This window comes from Megalobrama amblycephala, linkage group LG4 (assembly GCF_018812025.1).
Source record: "Megalobrama amblycephala isolate DHTTF-2021 linkage group LG4, ASM1881202v1, whole genome shotgun sequence".
Taxonomy (NCBI): domain Eukaryota; kingdom Metazoa; phylum Chordata; class Actinopteri; order Cypriniformes; family Xenocyprididae; genus Megalobrama; species Megalobrama amblycephala.
Genome location: NC_063047.1, coordinates 27,059,018 through 27,084,114, shown reverse-complemented (window position 1 = coordinate 27,084,114; position 25,097 = coordinate 27,059,018). Strand labels below are relative to the sequence as shown.

At 36.4% G+C, this 25,097-nt stretch overlaps 1 protein-coding gene across 1 annotated transcript in view; it reads right to left on the bottom strand.

Annotated features, from left to right (window-relative positions):
* si:dkey-215k6.1 (transmembrane protein 132C) overlaps nt 1-25,097 on the bottom strand; it is a 232,017-nt gene that overhangs the window by 59,461 nt on the left and 147,459 nt on the right. The window contains exon 4 of the mRNA XM_048188671.1: nt 703-886. Within this exon, the coding sequence (XP_048044628.1) occupies nt 703-886 (184 nt within the window). The remainder of the gene's footprint in view (nt 1-702; nt 887-25,097) is intronic.

Below are 25,097 nucleotides of genomic sequence, written 5' to 3'. Positions count from 1 at the left end.
AATTGGGCAGGATTAAGGGATGTAGAATAAGGTCATGCAGAATAAATCATTAATATGTGCTTTATAAGTACTAATAAACAGCCAATATCCTAGTAATATGCATGCTAATAAGCAGCTAGTTAATAGTGAGAATTGGACCCTAAACTAAAGTGTTATTTTAATTAATTATCATTAATTGTCATGAAAATTATGTAAATTAATCATACAATACAGCAAGAGTAAAAGGGGCTTCAGTTTCATTAAATGGGAATTCCAGCTACAGAAGGGAAAAGTGGTGCATATCCAGGGGTGGGTGCATGAAACTCTCAGGTCCAGAGAACAGTTTAGAGAATTCAGGCTTGCGAAGGAGCTCTGTTTTTTTATTGGCTGTGCGGGTAATCGCAGCGGCAAAAGTTGAACTATTTTGAACTTTGACTGCGGCGTGCGCTCAAGCTGCACTCCGTTGCGCGTGCGCTTTGGTCGACGCAGCAGCAAACCGTCCTCACGTGGCACAAGCCATTGAAATAAATGGGTTTCATAGCGCAGCGCATTCCACGTCCTGTGTGAAAGGGCCATATCACTGCAATTTTCAAAATTAATATGTACAAATGAAAGAAAAACAGGGGACAGCATATTTGTTATGTATTTAGGAATGAACACATTTTACCTAAGGACAGCGCTAGAAAACACTGAGATAAGGTTGTGTGAATGGTGCTTTCTCACCTCAGCGATGGGTACGATACCCTGTAGGTCTCTCTGGCTGATGTAGATAGTGGAAATGACTTCGGCAGAAGCTCCGGTGGAGGGATAGTCTATCTGCCAGCGGATGGACTGCGATGACCACAGGTTGATGAAATTGTCAATCTCAAAGTCCACCCACATGATCTCATAGAAGGAACCGTCAAGTCTGTTGAGAAAAAAAAAAAAAATATGTTGGATGAGGAAGAGAGAGACACTCTAAGATCAAGCAAGATCAAAGGCTTTAAGACTACCACTACTGCCCAAAGACAGATTTTATCCTGTGCTTTGATGCCTATTCACACATCCTCCAGGACAACAGGGGGCAGTATTGAAATTGGTCTCCTACAAAACCTAGTATAAAAAACTGATGATGTGATGACTTTAAAAAGCCCTTATAACAAAGCTGCACGATTAGTCTTTAAAAGATTGCGTTCTCGATTTCATCACCCACATGATCTAATTCCTAAATGACAATGATTCGCCTGTTTAAGCTATATTATACCTTTGACAAAAATAAAATCGCAACATTCAAGTCTGCGTTCGCGCTGCCGTCGATCTAAAGAGAGCTGTCATGTGTAGATATAAACAGCTTCACAAACAATCTTTTCAAACAGTATCATTATTTCTGTTACAAATATTCTAATTATCACAGAAGTATACAAAAGTTTATTATTCAGATAAACGTTGATGTCTACGCTACTGATCAAAACAGAGTAAATTAAATGCTTCGAATAGGCTAACTAATATATTGATTGCATTATTACGCCACTAGGTGTAAATTAACTGTATCACTGAATCATTCTTTCAGAAACTAGTGACGTCTTTAAGAATCCAAATTGAGTTGAATTTGTGGTAATACTTTACAATAGTTCATTTGTTAACATTAGTTAATGTATTAACTAACATGACCTAACCATGAGCAATACATTTGTTACTGTATTTGTTAATTTTATTAAAAATACACCTGTTCATATTGTTCATGTTAGTTTACAGTTTACAGTGCATTAAGTAGTGTAAACAAATACAACTCTTGATTTTAAGGATGTATTAGTAAACGTTGAAATTAACATTAAATTAAAAATATACATATACATTATATATATATATATATATATATATATATATATATATATATATATATATATATATATATATACACACACACACACACACAGTATATATATATATATGTGTGTGTGTGTAATATTTAACGGAGTAACATGGAATGCTTAACTCTAACATTAGACAAACATTTCACCAAAAAAAAAAAAAAGTCTGATAACTGAATAATTTTAAACTTAGGTGATGAATAACTGAAGAACTTTAGGTGACAAATAATTTGTATCCTTATTATGTATAGATTCTAAATTACTGTGCAAGTTTCACTGGAGCACCTTCTGGAGTGTTTAATACACATAAAATATCTCAAAAGATATTAGCAATCTGAAGGGTTTCCTCTCTGTAATCACATCCACAGATCGAACTTGAGTGCTTGATCTGCACAGGAAATTAGAGCAATAGAAGCCCATTAAATAAGGTTTATTGTGGGAAGCAATAGTAACAGCTGGTAGACAATGCATCTTAATACAATTAATGAATAACTTGGTGTCTGTGCATTAGTGTGAGTGTTAGAAAACTGAGAACAAAGGATAAAAAGCATTGTAGGCATTGCAGAATCGTGAAACCACAGTTTCAGTCTCATATGACACACACAGACTGTTAAGGGCATGCATTCACAAAACCTGTACACCATAACACATGGTGATTTCAGATTTCAGCCAGCTCTTATCATTTTTTCTTTTTTTTTGTGCAGTATGCATTAGACGGTCATTCTAAGAGGAGATAGTTTTATTCATGGCACTTAGTAGCAAATAAACAGGATATTTACAACAACTGTACAGTATATGGCTGTTTTATGCGAAATAATCTGAAACTGAAATTCTGATCAGTGATTAGTCACTTTAAATGACAATCAGTGTTTTCCCATCTAAGTGGGCAGTTTTTGGCTGAATACACTACAAAGTGGATCAAACTTTGTGCCTAGAGTGAAAAGTCTTGCTCTGTGATGCACACATACACACAACTAAGCTTCAAGCCTGCAAAATCCATTTCCTTGAATGACAGGAAACTCTTCCTGATTGCTTTTTCTTCTCTTTCTTGTGAATGAACGCACTTGGTTAGATCACAACCTCTCTAAATGCTCCAAGTTGACCTTTGACCTCAGATCAACAGGGGCCAAATAACCACCTCCCCCCTCCATCCTTGTTATGACACCCCCAAAATGAGTTCAATTACACTCGCCCAATCGGCCGCTTGATGGATGTGCTGCTGTCTGACCCCTTCCTCCTTCAAAAAGAATGTTCTAGAAGCAGTAAATGAATCAATAAACCAACAGACAATGCTTTATTGCAGAGATGGCATACGTCTACGGGGAGCGGGGAGAGAGGGAGGGGGCGTCCAGTCAGAAAACGAGAGATAAATAATGTTATGGAGAATGAGAGCAAGGAAAAAAGAATCAGTCACAGTCCCTCTCTGTCTCTTCTGGAAGCGCAATGTCATTTCTCTGAATAGCACGAGCATTTTGTCATTATTCACTCAGAGTTTGAGTCAGACAGCGATCTTGCCCAAACACTCGGCTAGGCCGAACAATGAGCCGCAGACAAGCAAACCGCATGCACACGTGGTCTCGCACAATTATACGCAAACACAAATGCGCTGAACAGGACTTTCACAGGCGTTAAGAGGATTAGTTATGTAGAAGCAGATGAGAAGTAGAGAGGACAGCAAAGTTACTCTGTATGCAAGGAAAGTTGTTAAGTACTATAAACGGCTGGATGATAAGCAGGGCAAAGGAGAGATGCATTATGGGAATTCTGTGTTCACTCAAAAATGTAAAGTCTGACTCAACCTCATGTTCTAAACTGTATGATTTTCCTTCTACGGAACACAAAAATGCAAAAGGAGATTTGAGTATTGAATGTTTTATAGCTCTCAAATCTCATTTGTGTCATAATCAAGAACCAATCGTTGACGACAAACCTTCAGATGCCAATTTTAAATGTGCAAATCAAAGTGCAAATGAGAATTTTTTACCAATCGATTCACTGAAAAGTTCTAACGATTCATTAATTTGATTCACAACATCTTGAATTAATTTTCACAAATACCTCAAAGAGAGCGGATGTCAAATTTGTCAGAGGATAACAACTTAAGTTTGGTCTGTTTCTCACACAAAGCTATAGTACAGCTTCAGACAAATTCAGTACTCAATACTTTAATGATACTTGAATGGTACTTTTCCCTTCTTTTGGGGGCTTGAAAAATTGTATTGTAATGCCATGGGTAGAAAATGGAAAACGATACCTTCAAACATTTCTCCTTTTTCTCTCTGCAGATGAAAGAAAGTCATACAAGTTTGGAGCATTGTTAATTTTGACAGCAAAATTTGATTTAGTTTTAGTCATAGTCTTTTGACTAAAATGTCATTTAGATTTAGTCATATTTTAGTCTACTGAATTGTTTTAATCTAGTTTTAGTCGACTAAAACTAGACTAAAACAATTCAGTAGACTAAAATATGATTAAATCTAAATGGCATTTTAATCTACAGTAGATTTAATCGACTAAAATCAAATGAGTTTAGTTAAATTGTAATGCATCAATTAAGATTTTCTCTCAAATTTCCAAACACATTATATACTACTGGAGAAAACATCTATTAAACTGTTAATAAGAATATTAAAGTTTGAACATGCAATACAGACACATTTAACAGCTGTGACATATGTCTTTATTTATCTTAAAATTAGGTTTATTAGGCTGCTGTCACTTTAAGTCAGAATACTGGGATCCAATACATCGATACACATCCAATATTCTCTCAACTGTTTATATGTTCTCTTAAGACATAACCGACTGTTTACGCAAATAATCACCATAACGAACATTTTGACATAATGTTGTGTGTATTTGTCCATTCATTCTGAGAGGAGGCTTTCTGTGTGCACGGCCGCGTGCTTCGGGTGTGTGGTCACAGAAAACTGGTTTGGAGTGACAAGAAGGTAAATTTGTATTAATTTTTTACAAATTTAGGTTCAATTTTGCATGAACTGCTCCTTTAAGAGAAGACTATAGTTAAATATATTACCATAAACAACTGCTTGAAGAGTAAACAGTGAAAACAGCTCCTCTGAAACCAATGACCTATAACATAACCCCTTGTAAATGTAATTAGCATTGCATTTTTGTGTTTTTAAGTGCATGTGATCACGTGTGTATTCTCACCTCCTCAGAAACCCTAATGCAATTGAGCAATTATCTTTACTTAAAGTAAATTTGGAGGCATACGAGGAGAAAGTACAGGCACCAGTGAATTGGAGTCAAAACACAAACCTTCATTCGGGATTTTTCAGTCTCCCTCTCAGCCATAATTAATTTAAGCAATGGGAAGAAGAGAGAAGAGAGGAGTCTCATTGTCCCCGGCTGTATTAATTAGCCATCATCGATCGGTTCAGAGTCTGTGGCCGCCACAGACGCAGAAAAGGCAGGAGTGTTTATCTTATCGTGGGTCAGAAACCGAGAGCAGCTGAGAGGAAGACACACAACCATACATCATTCGTCTGTTGTTTAACCTTTGTTGAGAAAGTCCTGTTTTAGAGTGCTGGACAGAGGCAGAGGGGATGGAGAAGTGCAGTCAGACAGATTTAAAGAACCGTTTGTCACCCGTGACGGGTTCACTCAGGTAAACGTGTACTTCAGGACATCACTTAAGAGAGTTCCTCCGCAGGTGTCCACAAAGAGCACGCCAAGGGCTTTCAGTTGTCAAGATGACTCTAATTAATCTGTCACTGGATTAAAGTATTCTGGAGTTTGGACACATTTGTAAAGCGGTTCAGATTTACATGACATTCTGCTTGAAGAGATTAAAGTTGCGATGTAATAGAAGTAGCAACAGATCTTTTCTTCTGTATTGTGATGTAAATCTGAGTGAAATGGGTTATCAAATAAGAAAAAAGATAGGGCGGGGACTTGGTTCTGTCCATGGTTTTTTGATTGGATGAAGGCAGATTTTAATGTGAGCTAGCAGTCAATTGTAAAAACACTTGGTTCAATTGAAACAAACTCTGGTGCAACTGTTCTGTTAGTGCGGTTCATTTGAATAAGTGTGAACGCTGACATCCAAACCCTGGTGCGCACCAAACAAGTGGACCGAGACCCTTGAAAAGATGGGTCTCGGTCCACTTTCAAACAAACTCTGGTACGTTTCAACTGAAATATGAATGCAACACGGACCAAAGACATATAATCGAACCAAATACAGGACATGATGTCACAAGATGCGACTCTAAAAAGGACAGAATTCTCAAGCATTCTGTTTTTTAATACCTGTTTAACACCTGATTTTTTTCTCATCGTATTCGCGATGTTGCCCATCACAGTTCAGTACAGGTATCAGAACCGCTTCTCCTCGCAGCAGATATTTGTTTGTGTGTGTGACAGAGGGATTCCTGACACTGTTTGACTGTCAGCTCCATCATAGTATGTATGCACATATAGCGAGCGCATCTAGCCCAGCACATGCTGGTGTGAACGCTAACCAGGACTAAATGTATATTTTTCTTTTTTTTGATTAAGACCAAAAGAACCAAGAGACCTGAACTACAAGTGTGAACACACCCTAAATGATTGGAAAAGTCTGACATGCATCACAAGAGAGAAGCCTAATTTGACTGGAAAGTCAAGTTATGATATTTAAAAAAAAAAAAAAAAGTAAAAAAATGCAACACACTGTTGATTCTTTCACAGTAAGATAAAATGCATTTACAAAATAGGTATTGTCAATTTTCAATTCATGCTGACTTTAAATTGTAATAGATTTTAATGATTTTATTTAGAAAATACATGCTAAAAATGAGTGATGTCTCAGTGCAAAAGTAGCTCAATGATACTACAGAAATTTGGTTGGTTGAACAGGTGTTGTTATGCAGTTGCTACGGTGATATGAGTGGTTTTAAGTACATTGCTAAGTGGTTATCTAATACACATAGACAATGGAAATCAAAACTGGATTCTTGGATTCAATATCAAATTCAAATCTGAAAAAATAGGATTATGAATAATCTTAAAGAAACACAGAGAAATAAAAAATAAAGAATAAGAAATATTTATCGTTCTTGAGTGCTGCTGCCATTCAAGCAAAAGGGGCACAAACCGAATACTGAAAAACGTTTTTGTTCATTTTTCAGGTCGTCATTTCAATAAAAATGTTTGTAGTAAATAAGGGGAAAAAATGCAAAACAGAAGCATTTCAATACTGATCTCATATATAAGTGCAAGAATGTATGCCTATTTGGTCTTGTTCCCATGCAGCAATGAGACGGGTCGTTCAGACCCATCTTTGTCTTGGCTCAGACTCAAGTTCAGCCCAGCGCAGAGGAACAATCACTTCATGGAAGTTTGGTGAGCTAAATTTAGTGCCAGACACTGACCTAATTGCTATTTTACCATGCACAAGCAAGGCAGGTTAGAGAGTCAGCATTCAAAAAGGGAGTGTGTGTGTGAGAGAGAGAGAGAGAGAGAGAGAGAGAGAGAGAGAGACTGGAAGAAGAACAATGTCATATCCTCGTTACTGACCGCTGGCTACCAGCCAGAACTAAAGCTGTCATGGGACAAAGAACGAGAGGGTAAAAAACAGTGAGCATGAAAGAGAGAGGGAGAAAGAAAGAGAGAAACAGAGGGAGGCAGCAGAATGTGTCAGGAGATTCGCGGTTGCGGTTGCGTTCCAGTATGTAGCAGCCGGTAACCGCAGTGACAGACGGGTGGAGCACAGCGGTCTGACGCTAAACCGTGCGGAGGTCCGTTCGGCTACAATGCCTTATCATACACAATAGCATACAAGTGTGTGTGTACGCGTGCATGCATGCGTGTGTATGGCCTTGCCAACAGAGCCAAGAGAGTCTTCACACACTATAGAGTCCAAAAGAGACAGAAATGTCATGGTAGCGATCTTTCTTTTTCCTCTCTCACCTTCATTCTCCCTTTCTCCACCTCTCTGCTCTGTCAAGAACACAATGCCTCTTTCGACGCTGTCATTTCCCCATAGAGATTCTCTGTGGTATTTAGGTCATAGTGAATTTGAATGCAGCCTCGTAAAGCATATTCACTCCACAAAAACCCCACTGACTGCTCAAGAGGGTTCATATGCAGGGCTCGGTCTGTACTGGAAAACACAAGTTGTTTCATAAAATAACTATCAAACCTATTACAGTGCTCAGCGTAAATGAGTACACCCCCTTTGAAAAGTAACATTTTAAACAACATCTCAATGAACACAAAAACAATTTCCAAAATGTTGACAAGACTAAGTTTTATATAACATCTGTTTAATTTAAAACATGAAAGTAAGATTAATAACATAACTTAGAGAACAAAATTTTTTATTTTTACTCAAATTAGGGTGATGCAAAAATGAGTACACTCCACTGAAAGTCTCTGGAGCAAAGCTAAATTTTAGACTTCAAATGTCTAATTTAACAAGAATTCAACCACAGGTGAGTCTAATTATTCATTACACAGGTGTCCAGCAGACAGTTGACTATAAAAGGGTGTTAAAACACCTTCTCATTTCATGCTGTCAGCAATGGCACCACATGGAAGAGAAATGTCACAAGACCTGAGAATGAAAATAATTTCTTTACACCAGAAAGGTGAAGGCTACAAGAAGATCAGCAAAGCTTTACTTATCAGTCAGAATATTGTAGCAAAAGTGGTACAAAAATTTTAAAAAGATGGAACTGCAACCGTCTCACAGAGACGTCCAGGTCGTCCACAGAAGTTAACACCTCAACAGGAGTGTCTTCTGATGAGAAAGGTTGAAGAAAATCAGCATGCAAGTTCACTGCAGTTATCTAAAGAAGTAGAAAGCCAAACTGGGGTGACTATTTCCCATGACACAATATGACGTCCACTGCAGAGGAATGGCATGCATGGCAGTGTCCTTATGTGGGGCTGCATGAGTGCTGCTGGTGTCTGGGAACTGCATTTCACTGATGGCATCATGAATTCACAGATGTACTGCTCTATACTGAAGGAGAAGATGCTACCATCACTACGTGCACTTGGTCGTCATGCACTTTTCCAACATGACAATGATCCTAAACACATATCTAAGACCACTGTTGGATTTCTGAAGAAGAACAGGGTGAAAGTGATTAAGTGGCTCCTGATCTGAATCCAATCGAACACCTATAGGGAAGAGACAAGTTGAGCATCACTCTCCATCCAACATCTAGTCTCTAAAAGAGGTCATTCTTGAAGAATGGAAAAAGATAGATGTTGCAAAATGTTGCCAACTTGTTTATTCCATGCCTAGAAAACTTGGTGCTGTCATTATAAATCATGGAGGCCATACAAAGTTCTAGATGTAGTAGTTTTTGTTGTGGGGTGTACTCATTTTTGCATCACCCTAATTTGAGTAAAACTGAAAAATGTGTAATCTAAGTTAAATTATTAACCTTACTTTCATGTTATAAGTTAAACAGATGTTATATTCAACTTACTTTTATCAACATTTTGGAAATTGTTTTTGTGTTCATTGAGATATTGTTTAAAATGTTACTTTTCATAGGGGGTGTACTCATTTACGCTGAGCACTGTAACTGTGAGAGTGTAAGTAAATTCAGACAGATGTGATGACAAAGGAAATATATTTTAGCAGGCAACAGCTGTATGTTTGCTGAGGCAAGGCAGATCACTGAATGATTTGTCGAAGTTTTGTGTTTTAGCAGTGGACAGCTCCATCTCCACCAATCACAGACCTGCAATATGGTTAGAACTAAAAAGGTGGATTGTGGTTCAGTGAGGCATCCTTTGAGACCCCCTCAAATCACAACTGTAAGATGTACATAATGTTTACAGTAAATAATGAGAAAAATTGAGAAATAGCGATTCAATTTTTTGTTTTTGAAAGACATTATTACTTTCATTCAGCAAGAATGCATTAAATTGACCAAAAGTGACAGTAAAGACATGTATAATGTTACAAAAGATTTTTAGTGCAAATATATGCTGTTCTTTTGAGCTTTCTATTCATTAGAGAACTATATATATATATATATATATATATATATATATATATATATATATATATATATATATATAAAATATTAAGCAGCACAAATGTTCAATATTAGTATTATTTTTCAATATTATTCTCCAACAGACCATGTGGATCATATGACACTGAAGACTGGAGTAATGGCTGCTGAAAATTCAGCTTTGTCATCAAAGGAACAAATTAAATTTTAAAATATATTAAATTGGAAAGGTAATAATATTTCACAAAATTTCTGGTTTTACTGAATTTTTGATAAAAAAATTCAGCCTTGGTGAGCCTCAGAGACTTCTTTCAAAAACATTAAAAAAATTGTACCGACCCCCAAACTTAGAATGGCAGTGTATATATAGTCAAACCAAAATTTATTCAGACACCTTGAACATTTCATTCATTAATACAGTTTATTCACTATAATTCACTAAAAAAATGGTAATAAAATATGACAATATCTCAGAGTTACACTGTCAGAAAAAAAATAATCTTAATTATGTCAGATAACACTTAAGCAAAACATGGTCAGGTCAAAGTGTTTTTATCAATTTTACTGGTCGTCCACTGTATGAAGAATTTTTGGGTATAATATGTCACAGTTTACTTTATTTTGCTATCCTCACTTACATAAATGAACTATAGTGTCCTGCACTCACTAGTAAAAATATATCAAAAATATAAAAAATGTCTGAATAATTTTTGGTTTAACTGTATGTAACAAATAGAATGTAGGAGTTGCAAAATTGTATTTATGAGAATAAATTTACAATGTGCAACATAAACTGTAAAAGAGACAACAAAGTACCGTGAGTAATGCAAAATATTGACTATATATATATATATATATAGAATAGAATATTTAGTTTTTATGGATGTCTGAACATGCAATAAATCAAAACAAAACAGAGCCTCTGTTTTTAAACAACTACAAAAGAGGTTGTTTTTTTTAATCAACACTTGTGTGAATGTGTGTAAGTTTCATTAAAAAAAGTAACATTTTGAACCAAATGCTAAGAAAATTTATCAAAGACTACAACATGCATAAGCAATGCTTTTATCGCTTGTTTCTGTTTTCTTGTTTCTTTCTTTTTTTTTTTGTCTGTGTTTTGATCCGGAGATTCAGTACTCTTTCAGAAGCTGCGTAATAGCGTCCCCTACTATATAACTCTGAAAATGGATCCATTAATTGTGGGGAAGCGTTGTCTCATAAATGAAAAATTCCGTCAATGGCAGGGAAAGAGTTAATAAGTCTTTGATTTCTAGTAAATTATATCATTCACACAAAATAAATTTACTTGAAGGCAAGCAAAAATCTTTAAGATCATAATTTTCAGAAAGTAGATTTTAAACATGACATTTTTTTTTCTTGTTTTAAGCATAAAATTACAGTGAAAGCTACTGTAAGCTGTTCAGTAGGCACCGTTAGTGCTGAATAACATTTCCCATTCCTTTATTTTTTCACATCATGTCAGTAGTCATTGGCTCACATTCAAGTACTGTCTGTCTGTATCAGCTTTATTTCTGTAGTGGCTGTATTCCATCTCTCTGCTGTTTGTCCATGCTGGCATCTGTCAAGACAAACACTCAATTTGGGTCTAGAAGTAACAATGGTCTCACAAATTATCCACTGGAACAAATTTTGACAAACTCCAACAAATTCAGGTACTTACTAGAATGGCACAGATGTGTGAACAGCTTAATCAAAGATTTTTATTATAGAGATGATGGTGACTAGATATTATTCAGGAGAGAATAGAACACAAACCAGATTCAACCCTTTGTCACCCACATGGTATACAAGTACCATGGCTCAATGGTGACCGCTGGCTGCACTTATCTTATAACACTACTTATTTTGTGTGAGGCAACTGCATGTCATATTTTTTATGTATGCTACACACCCATAACAAGCTGATTTAGAATAAATTATACAGAGTAAGCGAGCAATGTGACAATACTAGAATGCTCCCATCCCATTATAATCGCTAAAGCTGTCACCACAAGTTTACACTGTTTCACATGACTATAAGTTCAGGGCGAGCTCACTGACTGTCCACAAACAGACTCCAATTATAACAAACAATGTCTACACTGCACAATAAATCTCTTATTTACACTGTGTCTACGCTTTGTTTATTTTAATGAGAGTGTTCTAGTTTTGTTGTGTCTCGTTTTCAGTGTTTGCAGTCTGCATTGTAAGCGAGCAGTGCAACATCAACCAAATTCAAAATAATTCAGAATTATGCCAATCTTAAGCAATCAAGCACTTTGTGTGCTACCACAATAGGCCTTTGATTCACCACTGCATTCATACACACAACGGACAAGTCTGTGATTGCAAAAGTCTTTACAAAATGACATTCAGAGCAGGGGTGCACAATGTATAATTTTTGCATTGATATCGATTTCGATATTGCTTAATAGTCACATCGCAGGATGTGCGATGGCAAGTATAGGGATCGTAGTTGTTCCAGGCCCCACGGTTCGAAACGCATATGATTCTTGGATTAATTGCAAAGTTTAACCAACATAGAGCGAAATTGTATCTTTTGCAAGTGTTTTAGCTCCTGTCAGTTTAAACATTTAAATGATTTTAAACCATTTGAGCACAAGAGGACACGAAAGAGACCTTAATTTGGAACTCGCACGCTGTTTTCTGTGTGTACACACAGAGCCAGAACGCTAACACAGAATTCCATTCCCTTTCGCATCTATCTGTGCTTAAATGGACAAACAAAATGCCTGTCTCATCCTGCATCTTCGTAAACACAGTCACTTATGGCTTTACGTGAACGTAAGCAATTGAGAAAGAAAACGGATGTGTATCGTTATACTGGATCTGTGCATTTGTAGTGATAGCAGCCTATAAATACCTGCTGCTGTCTGTGTCATTAATGTTAATCAAACAACCAAATACAAAGAGAAAATCACTTTTGTAGCTTTAAAAAAGATTAATTATATTTCATTTATACAGTGAAGACGATGCAGTGTTATTCAACATTTGATTCTTCAATTTCTGTACCTAGACACTGTTAGACATACCTGAAAAACATCCTTTTTTAATTATATTTATCTATGCTTGTAAATTGTTTATTTTTTATGCAGATTCACTCCCCTACAAAATCACCCAACCCAGCCTCATTAGAAAAACATACCTGTGGGAACGGTTTTGCGAGTCGCAAAATACGTACCAATACATACATATCACTGCAGTTTCAATGTGAAATGTCCACTGAGTGGCGCTAAAAGCATGTTCATTTTTTTGCCTGAACAGACAAACGTGAATATGGTACATTTTATGGCGCTGTTTTTTATACGAATCACCGCAGTTCTGATTTGAAATTTGCACTACATTGCGTTTTAAAATAACGTACCACCACTACACCTAAACCTACCCGATAGTGTTAACAAAAGCAATGTGACATAAAAAGCATCCGTAATCGAGCTCTACTACCGTAATTCGCCTTTCACGAGATTTATACCCAAGGTTTTCTCATCTTAAGTACAACTCCGTATCAGGTGAGCTACCGAGCAAGCTTATAATGTTAGGAAAGCGAAACATATGGAGCTGGTTAAGCGATGCAAAGTCCAAAATATATTCGTTTACAAATCATGCACTTTGGTAAAAAAGCGTTTTGAAGTCATAACATAACATAATAAAATATTGTCCAAGGAGACGTGAAAACAAGTCTTTATTAATCCATAATCTGACCCCGTAATCGTAACTGTATATGAAAACGATCAAAAGCGCTTGTCGTTTTACTGCCTCTAGTGTTCATTTCTGTTGGAAACTGCAGTGATATGTACACATTGGTATGTATTTTGGCGACTTGCGAAAACGTTCACAGGTACGTCTTTCCTATGAGACCAGGTTGAAATCACCCCAATCATTCTAGAATAATTCATTCTTTCCAAAAAGAGCTATTCAAGTCATCTGGTGAAATTGTTTTCATATCGCAATATATATTGCAGAAAAACAAAATATCGCAACGTCAGTTTTTTTCTAGCCCTAATTCACAGTAGCTCACCATATAAGAAGCACCTGCCTTAAACACTATGCCGCAGCTCCAACATATACATGAAGAGTGCTTGAACAGCATTAGTGATTCATGTAAAGAGAAGTACTCATCACCCTGATAAAGTGTTTGAGAGCTATTTGTGAGCTAGTGTCCAGCACATGCAGCTGAAGAAGTTTATTACAGCCCCTGTGCTCAAGGGTTTGGAAATTCACCAAGGCCAGTAAGTCAGCAGTGTGCTCTCTTCTGTATCGAAAGGACAGATCTACTGTAAGAGCGAGTGTGTCTGTGTGTGACAGCTTGAATAGCCCTAAATCAGATGTCCTCTCTCTCCCTTTGTAACGCCCACTCACTGCTAATGGCTTTGAAACTCAGCCAAGGTTTTGTCCGGGTCTTTGTTAAATCACGCACATAAACAGAAATTCTGATGCACATATACAGGCAGCAAAGTATATGGGTGAGTACACATGAAACAGGTGAGAATGTATGACTATGGGGGAAAAAGAAGTCAAATAAACTTTTCAAAAGTTTCATTTAGACAAACTTGTCAACCTCACATACCATATAGTTTCAGATAGATACATACAGACATACATACATAAATACATATACATATACATACATATATACACTGATGAGAATATTGCTTCAGAATAGATTATATTTACAACACAAAAATTCAATTTTTTCCAGACAAGTAACTTTTTTTCTCAGGTGAATGACCGATTTATTTGTCTGAAGGACAAGCATATGACAAGGCTTATTGTCGAACCCTGAAGATAGATGGATGGATGGATGGATGGATGGATGGATGGATGGACGGACAGACAGACAGACGGACAGATAGATCGACAGACAAACAGAATCAGTGATGGATTAGGTATCACAGCAGTAAAGAGATAGATCGTTTATGGCATGTAGCGGATGGATAGTTTCAGACAGACAGATAGAGAAAATGATAGATAGACAAGCAGACAGAATCAGCGAGGAGTATTACATGGATTCAAGGTATTGCAGGAAACAACAGTTCTCTCTCTCTCTGTTTCTCTGTGAGAGGTGAACACAGTTTTCAGATATGCACACACTCAGGTGGGTAAAGCGTTCGACAGCCATCAAACAATCAGCGGCGCGGTGCGACAGGCCAAGGCCGGATCACAGGCGGCCGAGCATGAAGGAGGAAACGGAGCTGTCACAATTCCACTGTCATTCCCGCAGCATTTTCTCTCTTCTCTAACACGCGCACTGTCATGCTGACCTGCCTTGTCAGCTAAACTTCCCATGATGCACCCCATCCTCCTCCTCACTCCATAATACCTTCCCGCTTGCCTTCAATATGACCTGTCAATCATCACCATAGAAACCAGGTAGTCCGCGTCACCTCTAATCAGTGAGTGTGACTAACTGATCAACAGCTCTGTTCTATCCAGTCCAGCGCTGCGGGAAAAGCAGTCACCTTCAGAGAGATTACAAAATGACCTTTCACACTACAAATGGCGGACTTTACACTACAGTTTCGGAGTTGCTTTTTAACTATACGCATGCAACCTATTATGCCCCTCACAGATCATATATTATAGCTTGTCAAATTAGCCCGTATTTGGGTGTGAGCAAAAACACTAAATTTTTGTGTGTGTCCCTTTAAATGTAAATGAGCTGCTGCTCCCGGCCCCCTTTTTAGAAGAGGGCAGAGCTTTAACAGCTCTCGCTTCAGTTACTCAATAACAACAAAACTGGAGAATCTCACACAGCCAAAATGTCAGAAATTGTCTGTAGCGATGTTCAACTTTACTTGTTCAAACCGGAGATTCAACTCTAATCTTTTGTGCAAATCCAGCGTTGACTGCTGCGGCTCACTCAGGGCAGTTTCTATGTTAATAGGGCAGATCATCATCAGTCATGGGTGAGGCTTCCCCCTACTCTTACGCAATCTGGAACCCGTTCATTTGGATAGACTGTTTATGGTAACTATAAAATAGGAGTGGGTGGATTTTTACCATTATAGGCTGGTTGTTTACACACACTGTGGACACACATCTGTGTTCAAACACCTTATAAAAGTGAATTTTGCATAATAGGTCCCTTTTAAGTCACAAAAATGTATACATTTCAATTGCATTAGATATTAAAATATCAAACTAAGTGGCATCTGCAAATAAATGATCTTAGAGATTTTCTCAGAACGAACTCCACCTTTTTAGGCCATTTTTTTTTTCCCCAACAACTTTTCATTAAAGCTGCAGTCTGTAACTTTTGGCGCTCTAGCGGTTAATAAACAGAACTGAATGTGTCTTGCGGAAGAACATTGTTGCCAGAGCTACTTCTCTCTGTTTATGTCTATGACGAGTCACGCAGGTACTGTGCTACTCCGCAGTGGTTCCTACCAAACTGGTCTAAAATAGTCCGAATATAAACACTTAAGTGTACCATAATGATTCAGGGTAAGACAAAAACACGGTTTGGAAAATGGATTAATGTTGTACATTCTCATTGCATAATTTTTGTACATTTTGAACAGAAAAAAAAGTTACGGACATCACCTTTAACTATCTTTTTTCTATTTATCATTTAAAACCTAACAACATTGTATGCTCAAAAAAAAGTTAGTTTGTGGTTTTTTTTGTTTGTTTGTTTGTTTGTTTTTTGTTTTGTTTTTTTTGCTAAAATAAATTCCACTGTTTAATATTTTATCTAATGAATGACATTCATACATTTTAAGCATGCATAAAGTCTCCAAATACTTTTTGGGGGCCACTGTATTTTAAATAATGAATCAATATACAAATATTTTACTGTTTTACTGTATTTTTTTAATAAAATAAATGCAACCTTAGTGAGCATTAAAGACATCTTTCAAAAACATAAAAATCTCACTAACCCCAGTCTTTTGAATAGTAGATCATAATACTAAATGGATCCATAATATCCATAATGATAATTTTCTTATAATCTTTCTCATTTGTAAGTCGCTTTGGAAAAAAGCATCTGCTAAATGAATAAATGTAAATAATCCACACCATTGTTCTGTTTGAACAGAGTGGAAACTAGCACAAATACAATGTAAAGGTTTTCAAAGGGAAAAAAAAGAGATAAATCAGTGTGTGTTTTACCAGCAGGTTTGTTTGTTTCTGTGTGTGTTCTGGCTTATTTAATGCACTCCTGCGCAGTGGGAGTCGCTCTGCCCCCTCTGTGCTGCTCTTGACCGCTGTGGCCTCCGGCACTGGCGCTTGTTTTCAGTGTTTTTGGCTGGGCTAGTGTTTTTCCTCCTCTCTTTTCATCCCCCTCTCCTCATCTGCATTCTTTATTGTGCTCTGATTGGTGACCGCTGACCTTTAGAGTGGAGAGGACTTCCTATCCAAGAAACACGCCCGTATCTCATCACACACACACACACACACACACATTTAAATATATGCATTCTGTCACTCTGTGATTTCAAGTGGCTGTCACACTTGTTTACACGCCACCGCATATAATAAGAGGATCAAAACAAAGGCAAAAAAATAAACGCGCGCACATACGAGGACTGTCTGAGGAACAAACAAGCAAACTAAAAAAGCACAGGCAGGGTCAACAGGCATTAAAGCCCACTCACCGTCTGTCACAAAGCGCTCTGTATTTTCAGGCTCAGCTGAAAATTCTGACATCATTTACTCACCCTCATGGTATTTTCCTGTTGTCTTTTGTCATGCTTGGTGCTTTAAAGTCACTAGTCACTGCCTAATTTCATTGCACTGTATGAAAAAGGGCAGCATGAACATTCCACCAATCATCTCCTTTTGTGTTCTACAGAAGTCAGTCAGTCAGTCATGCAGGTTTGAAACACAATTTATTAAAATTATTAAGGTTTCTATTGTTGTTGCTTCATTACTGTTATATTTTTGCGCACTATTTAACTCTACAAATACATTTTTAAATGTTTTAGCTTTAAAGGAATATTCCGGGCCAAATATAACTTAAGCTCTATCAGCACTTGATTACATGATTACAGTTATGCATTTGCAATGAAAGCCTACAATAAGGCAATAGGTAAGTCTCTTATGCTCACCACAGCTGCATTTATTTGATCAAAAATACAGTACAGTAAAAAACAGTAATATTGTGAAATATTTTTACAATTTAAATAACTGTATTGTATTTTAATATGTATTAAAATGTAATTTATTTCTATGATGGAAAAGCAGAATTTTAATCATTACTCCAGTCTTCAGTGTCACATGATCCTTCAGAAATCAGTCTAATATGCTGCTTAGTTGCTTAATAAATATGTATTAATATATTAATATTAATATATTATCAATGTTGAAAACAGTTGTGCTGCTTAATATTTTTGTGGAAACTTTGATATTTTTTAAGGATTCTTTGACGAATAGAAAGTTCAAACATTATAAATGTCATTTGACCAATTTAATGCATCCTTGCTGAATAAAAGTAACAATTTCTTTAAAAAATAAAATCTTACTGACCACAAATTACAGTAGTGCATTTTATCACACCATTTCAAAATTACAGCCATTATACTTAACATTACATGTTAAATGAGACAGCATGGTTTATTCACTAACCAAACTTACAAAGTTATATAAAATCTTTCATGTCGTAATCATGTAAAATCAGTAATCCTCCAATCCAGCCCAGGAAGGGATGTGATGTAACAATACACTTTTTAATGTGTTACTAAATTACATCAGTAACACATAACCAGAACTTTATCTCAAAGAATGATTCAGACAATTTTGATAGAATAATCATTTTTTACTGAAAAGTAGGGGTGTAACGACATATTGCTGTACGATATTTCGAGATGCAAAAATGTTACGATATGCATCGTAGAGTGATGACGATACTTTTACGATATGACGGCAGTCTAATCTTATTGGTTGAGTTGCTGACGTGACCTACTCTGCAACATGGAGGTGGCAGTGAGAGAAGCCGGGATGTCACCACATATTAAAGTCTCAATCAGCTCTCTAGTTCAGTAATTGTTTCACACACATATCGAATCTTGCAAGCAGGTTTAAATGTTTCTCGCGTCAGTCTCTTGCTTGGTCGTGTGAGAAAAGTCGTGGCTTTTTTTCACCGCAATGCTACAGCAACAGCTGTGCTCACAGAAATGCAAAAGATGCTTGCAATGCTTTGCTTTAAGAAGTTCTTTGGGGCCGTTCACATATTGCGTCTTTTCCGTGTGCAAGTTAGTTATTTCAAATGTAGTCACGTGGCAGGCGCGCTCATGATGGAAGCAACGCCATTGTGACGCGCATGCGGTGCGTTTTCCAGGCACATTGAGATCAAAAATTCTCAACTTTTCAGAATGCCGCAAGCGCACTGCAGGCCATGTGACAAGAACTAACCAATCAGCTATGGCCTTTCCATAACAAAACATCTAAATCTCAGCCGAACAGCTGATCATCAGCTGATTTTTATCTTATCTCCATAAATATATCTAGTAAAGGTAATGCAAGGGCTAGATATCTTATATATATCTTATATATATATATATATAGAATATATATCTCTATTCTTTGCTGAAACTTTCTACTCCTCTTGGAGAGCACAGTTCATGGTTGCATAGCAACGACCGACGCCACGGGAGCGCAAGCGCTTTAGAAATAAGGAGAAAGTGGTGCGGCCGTACCTTCCACGCGTTTTTAGATGCGATATGTGAACGGTACCTTAGGATTCTTAATTCTAAGTTCATGTTAAATTTAACTTTTTTTTTTTTCAGTGACACAGACCTATTCAGCTGTTAATCTGAATACAGGTTTTTATTAAACCTTGAAATGTGATCTTGTAGGTACAACAAGGAAAATTATTGAAATTTGTTAATGTTTTTTAAATAAACCTTATTTGAACTTCAAAATATCGTGATACGTATCATATCATGAACTCTGTATCGAGATACGTACCGTATCGTGACCTGAGCGTATCTTTACACCTCTACTGAAAAGTGCTTCAACAAAAATACAAGCTTCATATTGTTGCTTTAAACCCATCTGGTATTTGCCCTTATGACTTCACTTAAAAGTGTATTACTGTACAGTATATGAGTTTTCTTCTGTTTTTACAAACTGAAGGACAAGACATAAAGAATTAAGAAATCAACAGCGATGCTGATAGAGCTCAAGTTGTATTTAACCTTGCATATTCCTTTAAATCCTTCAAAACAATCACTAACTTCTTATCATGGTCTGTGTTTCGGCAACAACGACAGCTCTTTTCGTACAGCCTCTAGTCTAACAACCTGTCCTCTTTCAGGCAGCAAAAAAAGCAGAATCAACAGAATCTGCACACACACATTCTGTACCACTCAAACTCTCACTCTGAAATGACCCAAAAGGTCAAGGTTAGGGCCCCGCTGGGACTGTCCTCATCAGTGCCTGAGTCAAAGTTAATGGCAAAATAGATCTAAAGGGTGAAGTGTGCTGTCCAGTGGTTAGGAAGCACATCCAAACACACACACACAAGTGGCAAGGAATGTGTGAATATTTTTCTTGGCATTGTTTGCAGGATATAAGCCATTTAGAATGAGTCTGCCTGCACAAGTCTACAAGGGCAGAAGTGATCAATAGAAAATGAGAACTTTGCAGAAAGAGAGAGATCTGTAAGACAGCAACTCTAAAAAGACAATATTCAGCTCAAGTCGGTTCAGTATTAGTTTGGGTCAGTTTTGGACTATGGCGACAACTCAACAATCTTTGCATATATAAAAGATCTGTATTATGAGCAAAAAAAAAAGTTATTTCAAGCATCATTGTGTGTCAGCATTTGACCTTATGTAAAATTAACAAATAATTAAAATAATCAAGCCCCAGTTTCTGTTGCTTTATCTGTATTTTTATTTTATTATTAATATTTAAACTTTTTAACACCTCTTGTTTACTACACTGCATTATTTCTGTTTATATACTGTAGTTTGCTCTGATTTGGCAAAACTAAGCAAACAAAATTGACAGTTTAATTTAAAAATTAGATCCTTGTTAGTTTCCCCTTCCTCTGCACTCTGCAGCTGGTAATTGTAAAAGATGCAAACTGATAACAGAAGACATATCTGTCCTCCAAAACAAACCCAATAAAATATAATTTCTAGACTGAAACTGGGACTCTTCTGTACAAAACAGCTTAATTATCAAATATTACTTATTCAGTTTCAGTCTCTCCAAGCATCTGATACTATTATAACTCACCTGTGGCTTGTTAGAGAATGGCAGATTCAGTGAAATGTATTATCTTTAGCCTAGGCTTTTAATTTTTAAAAAAACATGCAAACTGCAGTTGATCGGCTAATGGGCTGCGAGTGTGATATTTTAGTTGATGTCCTCTGCTAACCCTCGCCGAATCCATATTTCTGCTGAAAGAAAGAGTAATAGATATAGGCTTTCAGCAGAAAGGAAAATGCCTTTTTGGCACAAGACGGAGTCAAGCTGTGAGTTGTGAAGGCAGACATAAAAGAGGAATGGCAAACTCATCTCCTGTGTGAATGTACTGTCCAATCTGCAATCCTCTCCACACTTCAGCGGCCCTCGCTTTAACAGAACACCAGAAAATTCATCTTTGGCCCTACACACTTTCTCTCCCTCTTTCTATCTTTTTTTTATAATAATATATTGATTTTTTTGGGAGGTGGAGCTATAGCCCTCCCTTCACGTAGTTTATGAGAGCAGTTACAGAAGAATGGCTCTTGGTGCAAGGTGAACTTGACTAGCGGTGAGTGAAAGTTTACTTTCATTCTGTTTCTTTTTCCATTTCCCTTCTGTACATCGATTATGATGTACGTAGATGGGGTATGTAGAGTTCTGTCGAACTATCAACACAAAGAACGGATTTATCTCCCTAATTAGTTTCTCCATGCTGATAACCAACAACATGATGATGATTATGTGTGTGTGTGTGTGTGTGTGTCCAAGTTTTTTCTAATGGAATTGCTTCCTTCATTGTTAAGCCCTTATAAAAAGGTCCTACTCTTGTCTGTTCAGGTGGTAATTTACCATGGTGGTAATAATTTTTTATATGCGTGCCATATTACTTTTAAGAATACCCTTGTATATGTCTAAAATACCATGGTAATACCAGTACCAGTAAAAGTTTCATTGTTCAATTATTGTTTTTAATAATTTTTGTTCAGCAATGATGCATTAAACTGATCAAAAGTGACAGTAAAAACATTTATAATGTTACAAAAACACATATTTCAAATATTGAATAATTTCAAAATTCTGTTCTTTTGAGTTTTTTCATGAATCCTGAAAATATTTTATCACGGTTTACACAAAAATATTAAACAGCACAACTTTGATAATAATAAGAAATGTTCCTTGAGCAGCAGATCAGTATATTAGAATGATTTCTGAAGGATCATGTGACACTGAAGACTGGAGTGATGGCTAAAATGCCCATTATTTGTATCAAATTCACACACATGGCATAATAAATTCAACTGCATTTAAAATCTCAAATGCATTATATAAATGAAAACGTACACATCCATAGTGCAGTAACTCACACCAACACCAATATACATCCACTAACACACAAGAACACACATATAATTGAGGCTTTTAGAAAACATGCAGTAAAAACAAATAATGAAACTTAAGGAATAATTCCTTTTTATGTATTGAATATCACCAGAGGATTCCATAAATGTTCATCCTGTTTTGAATATTCTGAGGTCTCCAAAACTCAATTCAAAAAGCATATATATGATTATCTCCCCTCTCCTCTCAGATGTCGGAGGCTTGTGTCAAAAAGGATGTCATGGGTTGCTATGAGAGACAGAAAGCCAGTCCAAGCCTGATTTGGACCTTCCAGAACCACTGGGACTTCAATCTGTTTTCCTCAGTGTGGATGGTAAAAATACCAGCTATCTTTGACTCTCTGGGGACAGAGCTGGCAATATATATAACAGGCAAGAAATCTTTTAAGCATCTACTTCTTGAAGCAACAGACAAAATACTATTATTTGCATTTTATCTTTTAACATAGATTTGGTTTTGATTACATGTAAAGACAATAAGAATAAGAAACCTAAAAAAAAACAGGAATGCAGGAATTCCTTATAATATAAGAGGGATTTTCCCTCCCACGTAGTGAATATTAAGCTATCACTGCATTCCGCCATCTGGATGTAATCACCATCTGACTGACTAAATATAAAACATAAGGATTTCAATATGAATATGGTTCTTTGATATTGTGATGGACTGTTTTGATTTCTGTAAATATGATAACGAATTCCAATATGACACACATGAATTCTAAAGATTAAGAGAAATTAAGTCGTCTATGGCAAATCAACCATATATTTTGGAATGTGATGCTGAAGCAAATGCATAATTCTTTCATATAGAGAAAACAACGTATTACACTTGCTGTGTTTTGAAATTATGAATGAAATATAATTAAAAGTTCATATATACTTTAAAACTTTACTTTATAGCCATCTCATGGGCATTAATAACTAAAGATGTTTCAGTTTTGAAGCATCAACATTCAGGCACCTGCACAAGGACAATAACTCAGCACTTTCCGACACAAAGGTCATTCCAAAAAGGAATCCAGGTACATGATGCCTCCTAAAATACCTTCTAAAGTACCCTAAAGTATGCGGAGATGACAATCCCAAAATGCATTGCGACAAATTCAGTGACGAAATTCATCTAATATGAAGAGAAATGTAGAACATTAATTACCAAAAAGTGTTGCTTATAAATATACTTCATTCATTACCAAAAAGTACGAAATTATAAAATACAATTTAAAATATACTATTTCACCCAAAATTAGTCTGTAGTGTATTTTATGCTTATTATGAGTATCATGCCATTAGCTTAGCAACATGCTATTATCAATCTCTATAGAATGCTGCAGAGATTACGTATTTTGTAGCCCAACCAATTGGCAGAAGTAAAAAGCTAAAGTTAAGCTATAGGCCTTTATCACAGCTTCAAGTATTAGCGTAAAATAACTTCCGCTGCATCCTTTAACATTGGCCGTGCCCATAGCACGGGAATGTTGTGATTTATTTGTGTAAAATTAAGCACAGATACTTATTCTAAAGATACTAACCTCTGTTTGCAATCATTAATTGAGCATTGTGAAACAAAGAAAAAAGGCGTCATAATATACATACGCATATTTCGTTATTTAAACGGGAGTGCGTAAGTCATTCTGTATGTGAATGCGCAATACTTCAGAGTCTTATCACCTTATTTTATCACAAAACTGCAAAAATAGAATACAAACAACATATCACTTTAAAGAGCTTTAATTAGACAAATCTTAAATTATTAACTATGACTAAAGTCTATTTTGGGTGGATTAAATTAAAGGTTTGGGGGAAATTTATTGTATTAAACAAAAATGTTAACTATTTTTCCATAGACTTACTTTACGATGCTGGCATCAAATTGAAGTTGTTTAAATAAAGGAATATGCCCAGGCAATAGACAATTATTCAAAAATAACTGGTTTGATTATTGTAAACAAATCATATCCTCCATGTTTGAGTGCAATATTGGATAGCATTATGCTGTAGACAATAATGGATGGTTATATATTGCAAAAATAAACAAAATAACATTACAAATAAAATGAAATCATTCCGAGCTGCGTGCTGCTCGTTAATCTCATGCCGTCAGTACACCAGCAGCGCTGATGATCGCCTCGCTCAGATAATGTTACACATTAACATGAAAGATGACATACATGGTAGGATAACATCAGGGTGCGAACTACGGGGGAGCTCGGGAGAGCTCGGCTCCCCTTAATAAGACATGGGCTCCCCTGAAAACGTGATTTGTGAAATTCTGGGGGGTCTCAAAAAATATTGACAATGTGTTATTTTGACGTGCAATTTTAGTTTTGTGTAATGTGATCATCATGGATTATTTTGTGTAAAATTGCAAAAATATTATTCATTCATGCATGACGGCGATTTAAACCTAATACACTTCAATAAAGATAACTATACATGCAATTCTTGTCATGAGCATCAAGGTGTGGGGGCGCTGCGGTGCAAATTCCACTCACGTTTAGTACATGGTAACTCGAACAGCAAAGGAAGCTGACCCCAGGCCTGTGTTAAGGTGAGGCATGTTATTCGCAATTATGTGTTGTGGCTGGGTTTTTATAGCTCTGCGTGACTCTCGATGTATTAGGCCTAATTTAACGGAGGAATTGTGGTATTCTTCTGTAGCCTGACGAGTAACTTTAACCGTTGTTCCTGTGAACTCAAAGACAGCCTTATGCTTTGTTTATAGA